At 34.6% G+C, this 10601-nt stretch overlaps 1 protein-coding gene across 1 annotated transcript in view; it reads left to right on the top strand.

Annotated features, from left to right (window-relative positions):
* Positions 1 to 1547: 1547 nt before the first annotated feature.
* The window catches only part of HEATR5A (HEAT repeat containing 5A), a gene marked incomplete at its 5' end in the record, with an annotated part of 55513 nt that continues 46459 nt past the window's right edge, over positions 1548 to 10601 (top strand). The window contains 7 exons of the mRNA XM_029284174.1: positions 1548 to 1708; positions 4249 to 4504; positions 5326 to 5481; positions 6471 to 6721; positions 8185 to 8296; positions 9593 to 9745; positions 10431 to 10488. Coding sequence (XP_029140007.1) covers positions 1548 to 1708; positions 4249 to 4504; positions 5326 to 5481; positions 6471 to 6721; positions 8185 to 8296; positions 9593 to 9745; positions 10431 to 10488 — 1147 coding nt within the window. The remainder of the gene's footprint in view (positions 1709 to 4248; positions 4505 to 5325; positions 5482 to 6470; positions 6722 to 8184; positions 8297 to 9592; positions 9746 to 10430; positions 10489 to 10601) is intronic.

Raw genomic sequence — 10601 nt, 5'->3', positions numbered from 1 at the left:
ATATATATATACAAACACATATATGAATATTTTGTCTAAACTATGTCAAAACATTACCATATTTAAGAAAATACATGGTCATGGTGTGTACTAATCAGAATAAAAATAGTGACAGAAAATATTTCCACTTTCTGCAGTGGTAGAGTGGAAAAAAACTAACATTAAAGGGGGAAATAAATCAACTAAGTGGCAATTAAACTTAATAATACCCAGATGAAAGGGGAAATAGCATATGAGGAAACATTGTAAATAGTAAAGATTACTTAAATTATCTAGAGTTAGTTGTTGAAATGCCGATCTAGTACTTTAGTCGCCCCCATTCAATTTAATTTTAATGTTAATAATCTGCACTAGAGAAGTGAGCCCCAGAGTCTCATTGATGTACCTCTATTCTATGGATTATTTGATGTGTCTTATCTCCATTTTGATGATGATGAAAATAATTCATAACATCGAAAGATTTATCAATTAGATGTACCAATTTAATTACTATTAATAATAGCAAGTTTACTCTAGCCTTTTTCTGTCATAAAGAAAAGGTAGTTTATCTAAAGAATTACAGTATTTTCAATTATATTATGTAATTTAATGAGGATAAAGCTAACTTGACTTCATTTGGTTAACATGATGTAAACAGGTTGTATTAAGTTGCATACATGGGTATACTGAAATAACATGGTCATTTTATTAATGATATTTCTGAATTTAGAGTAACATTTGCCCTTTGCCAAAGCTTGATACCAGTAGTATTCAGTAATGCAGAAACACTTGGGCCTCCATGCCATCCAATGGATCAATGGACTATTGACCCATTTAATCATTATGTTCATAAACACCTTGTTTCCATGATAATGTTGTTTGTCAAACGCATTGTTCTAGACCAGGGGTGTCAAACTGCCGGCCTGTGGGCCGGACATGTCACACGCAAGCCGCGCCTACCCCATTGCCGGCAATGGCAAAACCATTCCGATACGTTGCGCAACGTCACGTGACTTTGCGAGTTTGACATGTCTGTTCTAGACAGTGAATCAGACCTCTCAACTCTTGCCTATAACCATGACTTGATTTAGCTTAGCTGACCAGTATATAGACTGAATTCAGACTGTTAGCTATTATTTTATAGATAAATATGAAGTACAAGACTGGTTGCAAAGCAGAGTCTCTCTGCAACAACCTTTCTGCTGCTTATATTTTATTTTCATGTGATTGAGTCTCATGTGATAGTTGTATTTTAAAAAAGAAAAGAAAAGGGTCTGTGAAAGTTGCTGGTTATGAAAGACTTTTCCATAAAATGACATATAGTTTATCACAGATTTGAATATTTTATCCATGATTGTTTCTTTATTTACTTGCCATATTTATAGGCTGTTCAATTGCCCAACAGCTTTGGTTGGCTTCGCAAACTAAAAGCACAATAGCCAATAGTTCTTGGTTAACGACCTTGTTCAGCAACCTTTCAGCCCTACAATAAAAGATGAAAGTAAATGAAAGACTGTGGTGTGTGTATATGTGGCATATGATTATATGTAATTTTTTTATTGAAAAAGCATCTGCTAGACAACACGTTCGCAAAATCTCATTTTTGGAAGCCTTGGAACTGCTTGGGACAGGTTTTCTTCGTGGAAGTTCTGGATTTCTACGAACTGGTGGTGATATTCTGAAAGGAACCAGCTCAGTCAGCAGGGATGTCAGAGTTGGAGTTACTCAGGTTTGAGTTATATTATATTATGTTGTGTTTTAACTTTTTTTAATTTGTGTGACTAATTTGTTACTGTACTATGTACTAGTTCCTGTTGAATATGCTTATGTTGCAGTTAGGTTTTTTTCAACGTTCTGAAGAAGTCTGAATTATTTTAATACTGATGAGCATTTATCTCAATTATTAATGAAAACTTGTACATTTTTAATTTAAAAATGGCAGGCATAAATCAAATAAGAAAATGAAGAAATAAAAATTTAAAAATACTTTGACCACCCAAGACAGAAATTATGTAAAAGGACTAAGGACTATGTCTGTCATCAGCATAAGCCTCTGAATACAGAACAGATTTGAATCAAATTTGGTGTGATAGGGGAAGGAAAAAAAATCTCCAAGTACATCTCTTTGGAAAAAAATCCCCCCCCCCCGTACTTCCCTATATAATCAACACCTTGGAATGCTGCTGACTTCTTCATTTTAAGCATACTTCCTTCCTAGTCACATTATCCGGACTACATCATATGTTGCTTCTAACATACATAAAAATGCTTATATAAAAACTACACTGTTCTGTCTCTTAGAATGCTGTGAATTCCTCAATTTCATAATCAATTCATAAAATAAAATAATAGTCTTCACAAAATACTCAGTTGCCCTCGTTGATTAAATAACCTGTTATACCTAAAGCAAACATTTTACAATTGTTGCCTTGTCTGGGGTAATTACTTAACTGTTAGAATAAGATATAGCTTAAAGGAATCTAACCCCAGTCAGTGCCAGAGCTTTGTGGTTGTGAATTTACAGCTTGTCTTTTGGAACATGGATTCAAGTCCAACACAAATGGAAAAATACAAGGCATTACATATAAGAACGTGTTGGTTCTTGAAACAATACACTGGCTTCCTCATAGAATCAACAAAGCTTTGCTGCATGATTGAAGAACCATTTTCTGGTTTGGATGTATGTTTAAGGTATCATGTTATCAAATACAAGCAGTCACTGTCATCAGAGGCACTACAACTAAAAAAATAGAAATCTTCAATTGGCTATGTATGGGTATGTGTGTGTAACACACTAATCCATAACATTGCTATCCAGTCACATGCCTTTGTTAAATAAAGCATATTATAGCTTAGTATGAGTGCCTGGTTTATTCTGCCTGCTATTCCATAATGTGCTTTAGTTTTTGATTTAGCAATTTTAAAACAATAGTTTATGGTTTAGAAAGCATGAATATAGTTTATACAGGTAGTCCCCGACTCATGAGCACAATTGAGCTCAACATTTCTGTTGCTAAGTGAGGCATTTGTTAAGTGAGTTTTGTCCCATTTTATGACCTTTCTTGTTAAATGAATCACTGCAGTTGTTAAGTTAGTAATACAGTTGTCAAATGAATCTGGCTTCCCATTGACTTTGCTTGTCAGAAGGTTGAAAAACTGATCACATGACTCTTGGACACTGCAACCGTCATAAATATGAGTCAGTTGCCAAGTGTCTGAATTTTGATCACATGACCATAGAGATGCTGCAGTGGTCATGTGAAAAATGACCGTAAGTCACTTTTTTCAGTGCTGTTGTAACTAAATGAACTGTTGTAAGTCAAAGACTATCTGTATGTATCATATGGGGAAATTGTGCATGAATTGTTGCAAACTACTGGGGCAATTAAGTAGGGCTGCTCTGCCTCATAATTTAGGCAGAAAAGCATGACATAAATCATTCTTTGTTTCCCCTACAAAATGTTAATTTTGGCCTAAAATCATGTTTTATGTCATAGCCTTCCTTTTAAATGTTCTGTTTTAGAGGTGGAAAGTATCACTATACTTTTTATCTACAGACCCTTTAAGATTATCCCCATTTCTGTCTTTAAAGGCATGGAAAATATTTTTAGTTTCTTTAAATATATTTATTTATTTAGTAAACAAATTTTATGGCTGCCTAGATCACACATAGATTGAGTGGCTTACAAATATGAAAGATCACCATCAAACTACCGTACTTGGTTTTAGCAAGTAGGACAGTATTCTGTAAGCTCACCACACTGAGATAGCTTTTATTGATTGACATGTAATCTTTCAAGCTGTTCACTGCCTTTATGTTCTGCTTTCCATTGTTGTAAAACCAAGTTAGAAAATAGGGGACTATTTCAGTAATTACTAAGATGTCATTCAAATTTGTAGGGTAACATATGATGGCAGTTTTAACTTAATTGTTCTTGAAATTCAATCTTACCTAAATATAAATATATATAGAAAATTCTACTGATATTGTTCTTATTTTTCACTGGAATATTAAGTTTGCAGTTAATCTTAACTTGATATTTATTTGTATTTTGATTGAGAGAAGGAATTTTAATTTAATTTAATGAAGTTTATTTTTCAAATGACTACTGCCAAATCTTTTCACTTCACCTTACTTAAAGAAGCTATAAATGTAAATAAATACATTAAATAAATACATTAAAATAGTTTATTATTTTGTAATATGTGACATATTGTTATGTGCAAGTTGAAACTGATTTTAATATTTTTCTTTTAATCATTTTTCAGGCATATGTGGTGTTCATTTCCACATTAGGAGGAGAATGGCTTGAGAGGAATTTTTCTGCTTTGCTTTCCCATATTCTGGATTTGGTCTCTCAGTCTCACCCTAAGGCTATTCAGACACAAATGGACAGTATCTGTAGCCGCCGTTGTATTTCATTTATCCTCCGAGCTACAGTAGGAGGCCTTCTCGGGGAAAAAGCTCGAATTGCAACTGCCAAGGAAATTTGTCAAGCCATCTGGAAACTGAAGAAAGTTATGGGTATGGGACTAACAAGATTATTTGCTAACCCTCCCTTTGTCACCTTCCGTTCCAGCAATGCTTTAATCATTTCCTAATCTAGTCATACACTAATTTAATCCCACGCACAAACCAAGTCTCTCTGTGGGTTTTTAAAATAATTTTTAAGCTTAAAATTTCCTGAATTTTTTCCGTGATTTAGTTTTACATAAATATGCGGAAAGTAGATATGGTAGCTGATTATAGCCTTAACAGCACAACTTTATATTATACACAACTAACATGTATATCTGATGATGGAATCACAAACACAACATTCTCACTAATTACGAGCTTTCCTGTTGCATTTAGCAAGTAACGCTGAAATTAAATGATCCCATTCATCTTGCCCAGTTTGGAAGGTTTGCTGAAATCTAGATGATGTAACCAGGAAAGTTTGCTGAATCTAATCCGACTGGGTCTAGGTTTTCTTTAATGTAGCTTACTCAGGCAGCACAAGAAGGTCAAAAAAGATCAATTAATGGAAACTGCTTATTATTGCAGCCAGATTCTAGAATCATGATTCTGTAGTGGCTATTGTTGTACAACTATTAATACCATGATCATAAAGTTTAGCTTTTTAAAAAAGGTAAGTTGTTGCAGTCTTATTTGTTATCTTAATTTTGCAGATGGTAGATGGAAATTACAATTATTATCCAATAACTTATCTGTGGTTTACAATATATCTAATCTTAAAGTATAACCCTTTAGCTCTTTTCCTGGAGCCTCATTTTATATGTATCAGACACCCATCCCTGTCTTTTATTCATTTCTTTTATTAACATAACATTTGCTATTGTCAGATGCTGCAGTGAATAACTGTAATGTCGAAACCCATATTGGTACAACAGAGGTAATAGCAAACCAGCATATGTTAATATGTGCTCTAGAAGAGCTTGGAAACCTCATATATGGCTTAGGTACTACAGCTGCACCTGTTCTGCAAGATTCTAGTACAGGTAAATACCTTTATAGAGTCTTAAGCTATAGGATAAATAAAACAAAAATGAGCGGTGGTACCACAAACTGCTTCAGGATGTATTGTACAAAAAGAGGATGTTCAAATAATTCCAGCAGTCTTTCTTTTAATAAGTTAAAATATTTTGGATAGCTTCTGAATCATCACAGATCATTATCAGAAATCTATTGGGAATATGTTGTTTGGATCAGTTCTTAGTTTAGCGATGACAGGGAAGACTGCATTTTTATATCATTGAGGTTTCAGAGTGTTTCACAGAGCTATATAAGGACTGTGTCACAATGAGACAGCAGTTAGTCTAACTTAGCTAATTTCATTAAAAAGTCAAGAATATTGTACCCGATTAGTAATGGGAGACAAGCAAGAAATCCCAGACTAGGTGGATTAAGAAGCTGAATAATTTCCTGAGAGAAAGTTTTAATAAATCATTTTTTTATGATCTTGCCAAGAAAACAATATAAATGTGTCTAGGTAATTACCAAGAAACGCTTCAACTGAAAGGAAGCTTTACATACAATTAAAGCCACAGTTCTGTGTCATCCTCATCCTGATTCATTAACTGCAGAATTCTTGGGAACTCTTTTTAAGAGATGTTTGTATAAAATGGCAGTTTTGCTGCTTTATCCTTCTTTTTGCAATACATGCTACAAATACTCTCTAAGGCTGGTGATGATCTAGTCAGGAACAAGAATCTGCCTAGCTCTTCTTGGCATGCCTCCTGTCCTGTCACTTGTCATTGCCCCCAGTGTCCATTTTGGCTTAAGAGAATCTGGACACCTGGTTTGCACTGAGTAGGTTCTTTATTTTTATCAGTCTCCCAGAAAATTCTGACAATTCTGTAGGTTTTTTTTTTTTTTAGCTTACAGTGGGCAAAGGGCAAGGGCAAAAAAGTGGAAGCTCTGTTGATTTACTGTCTCAGTAAGAATTCTCATATGAGTTTCTAATCTTGTAATATGTTTGATTTTCCAGGAGTCCTGGATGCAGTAATCTCCATTCTCCTTCATCCCTGCATTTCAGTTCAGCTAGCAGCAGCATGGTGCTTACGATGTATTGCTGTAGCATTACCCTGCTATCTCTCTCCATTTCTGGATACCTGTATTGAGCGCCTGACGGCAATGAAATCCTCCCCAGAAGCAGTGACTGGCTATAGTTTTGCCATTGCTGCTTTGTTAGGAGCTGTCAGGGAATGCCCTTTAGGAATTCCGCACGGTAAAGGGAAGGTGAGTATTAGAACAGTATGTCTGGTATTCATTGCATTTGACAATTATTTTTGTCACTTCCGTGCAGCTAGAATACATATTTAAATAATGTGATGTTATTATTTTGATAAATGAATTATTTGTTTTATGTTCCTTAACTTTTTTAATTGCTGTATCAAATTCTACAAAGAAAACCTGTTTATGATAAAGGTTCTGTATTCAGAAACGTGTAACATTTCACATACTGTAGCTCAATTGGTTCAGTTTTACAAATTGTGTTTTCACAGCGTGCATGAACTAATCATAAATACATTAATAAGGAAACTCTTATTGCTCTTTAGTTATTCCATATGTATATTAGTCATGTGTGAAACATTTGCAAGAGGTGATTTGTAGAATGTGTCAGAGTGAAATAGCCCCCTTCAAAACATTAACACTTGTTTTGAAAGAGAATGCAAAGGCAAAACTTCTATTGGGTTCCTAATCAAGTACAGATAGTCCTTTACTTACGTCTGAAGTGATAGCAATTGCATTTTGGATGCTTGTCAACTGGCCCATATGTACAGTGTCTCATGATTACATGACCATGATTTACTACATTTTTGCTGAAAACCTGCTGTTATTTCTGGGGTTTGGCAAAAATGCCCAATGGGTTCATTTATCAATTATGGATTCATTTAACAATCATGGGTGATTCGCTTAATGAATGACATAAGATCCTAAAATTGGGTTGGTCATATGATGACCTATTTTATGACCATTAGACTTACATCTATAATAGATTGGCACCATTTGGTTATAAGGACTATGTGTAAAGTGATTGTAAAAGTATATACACATGCAAATACACAGGGACAGCAATTGAAAGAGCCAGGTAAACCTAAGATTTGGAGTGAATAAAGCAAGTGACAGTGTGTATATAAAAGGGTTAGGTTAGATAAATAAAACAAGGGTCTGTAGTACTCAATAATTCCATTGTGCTGATCTATTTAATACAGAATTAAACCTTGCCATAAACGTTGCTGTACTGAAAATACTCGAGCTGGCTGAAGATAATTTTGTTTGATTTTAACTCTGTCTGAAAACAAACATAAACAAATCACAAATTGTGTTTTTTGTCTCTGCACAATGTGAGTTGATGGCTATTGTGTCTTATCCAACAAATCTTTGTTAAAACAAATCATATCCAATTATGATTTATAAACCCAGGCAATGCATAGCATGCTTACTGGTTGTAGAGGACAATTTCACTGTATCAGAGGAAGTAGAGCCTAGCTCATAAAATGTTATGCCACACAATATATTATCAGTTGTTTGCTCAAAAGGAATAAACTATTCTAGAATGTATTCCATATATTTTATTTACATGAGAAAGTTAACTTGTGGGCCATGACATATGCAGAAGTAGTGTATATGCTTCTCTTATAAGAATTTAATTTTGTATTTCATCTCTTGAGATAGTGAAGATTTTTGTTTTCATATAGGTTGTCATGATGGTAGCTGAGGATCTTTTGCGTTCGGCTTCTCAGAATAGTCGGATTTCAGTACAAAGAATGCAGTCAGGTTGGCTTTTGATAGCTGCTTTAATGACATTAGGTAAGATTATTCACTTATATGTCTTTATTTCTTTTCAGCTGAAAAGTTGACCACTTCTGTACTTCTTGTCTAATGTCACTGTTTCAATATATGTGAACAAGTTCTAATTGTTTCATAGCTGTAAAAATATAGTTAACTTAAATTATTACTTCCTTGTCATAGACCATAGGGAATTATCTTTTCCAGTAGAACAAATACACAAACTATATCAATAGCATTTATGTTATATATGAATAATAAGCGAACAACCACACTTTTGAGGGTGAAGTAAACAGTTTCAAAAAAATATGAATATGTGGATTAGAGATAATTTTGGCTTTCTCTCCAACCCTTGCAGAACATTCATGTAACATGGGATTATAACATATTGTTTTCCAAAGTGTAGAACATGAGAACAATACAGAGGAGAATTTTAATCCTGATTGGGATGTTAGGGTAGTTTTCTGGAACTCCAATGATAGGGCAATGGAAGAATAACCAATGATCTTCATTTTCTTCTTGTATAGCTAATACAGGTAATCTTTACAACCACTCACCAGCAACTGTTCAAAGTTATGACAGCATTGAACAAGGGGGACTTACAACTTGTCCTTGAAGTTCCAGCTGTCACAGTGTCCCCATTGTCACATGATTGCAATCCAGGCACTCAGTGTGTGGCTCGTGATTATGTTAGCATAATCACATGTTACCTGCTGGCTTCGCTCATAAAAAGTCAATGGGGAATGGGGAAGTCAGAAGTCATTCCCACCATTTTTTGTCATAGCAACCGCCCATGTTGTCCCTACCTCCCTGCAGCACCTGTGCATCTGCCTCCGCACCTTAGCACCTGCCTCTGGCACCCGTACAATCCCCAGCCTCTTGCCTGGGCCTCTTTCTTAACAACCCACAAGGTTCTGGGGTTACAGTGGCAATCAGAACTGCCAAGATTGCTATCGCTAAGCAATGTAGTCACATGATGTTGCACTTTATGACCACATTGCTTAGTGATGGAAATTCCGGTCCCAATTGCTTTCATAACCAAGGACTATCTATACCTGATTATATAATCATTCATAGTAGGTGAAATCAGTGTTTCATAGATAAAATATTTTCACACATCTGAACATTTCCACTTTTCCCTTTGCAATTTCTCATACCCATCAAAGTTTGCTTCAAAAGGCCCCTTCACTTTTCAGAGTATTTTGCAAGGGCACCCGGGAGCTTCAGGATGAAGGGGGAATAAAAGACTTTCATTAAAGAAAATGTTTCTGTCAATACCACCTACAAAAAAAACATTTCCAATCTTAAAAATAATAGGTCCTGCCGTGGTCCAGCATCATCTTCCTAGAGTGCTGATGTTATGGAAATGTGCATTTCCAGTATCTCCTAAAGACTTAGAAATTGAGAAGAACCGTGGTGATTCATTTACCTGGCAAGTGACACTGGAAAGCCGAGCAGGTGCTCTCTGTGGTGGGTGAAAATTGTGGCTCTTTATACTTTCACTCTTTTTGAACTTTCAGAAGTCATAGCAATAAAAGTAAAGAATGGTCCTTTTTTTTGTCTTCATTGATTTCCAATTCCAGGTCCAGGTCTTTACATAACATATTTTACACATAAATTCCTAGACTATGCAGTAATTGTAGCTGGTTGCAAGTATAAAATTTTATTTATTGCTATATTACATGCGGACATTTGGTGAATAAGAGAGGTACTAACTACTAATTAATACTAACCTTGCAGATTAACATTTGACTTAATGCTCTGATATATTAATTAGATCATCAGACTGTTTATTCATTATTCAAGCATTGGAGATAATCTATCTCTTTCACTACTTCTGACTGAAAAGTAGTGAACATCTGACTACATATTTAAGTATGTAGAATAGCTATCCTTTATATTCCATAGTACAACAGTATTATTTGTTATTTCATAATTGCATGTATTTATATACCATCCATCTCTCAAGACTGTTCCAGATATATCAATTAAGTATAATTTATTATAACATTCTTCTCTTATTATTTTTTTTTACTTCTTTCTATAACACAATAAGATTGTATTATGATTTGTGTATATAGACTGATATGCAATCAATATGCTTTATTCTCAGCTGTCAAAAGCTTTATTCTCTATTGTGGGGGACTGCTTACAGACGAAGTGATTCAAAGACTGCTTCCTCCTGTCCCCTGTGCTGTTGATTTACTGACACGGTAAACAATAATATTTTTATTTTCATCCTCAATTAACATGAAGTAGCATTCAGTGATAAAATTACAGCCATCCCATTGTTATAGTCTAGTCTACATAATATGATAACTAAGAT

Source organism: Protobothrops mucrosquamatus, unplaced genomic scaffold (genome assembly GCF_001527695.2).
Source record: "Protobothrops mucrosquamatus isolate PMUCROS unplaced genomic scaffold, P.Mucros_1.0 scaffold403, whole genome shotgun sequence".
NCBI lineage: Eukaryota > Metazoa > Chordata > Lepidosauria > Squamata > Viperidae > Protobothrops > Protobothrops mucrosquamatus.
This window is presented reverse-complemented; position numbering and strand designations above follow the sequence as displayed.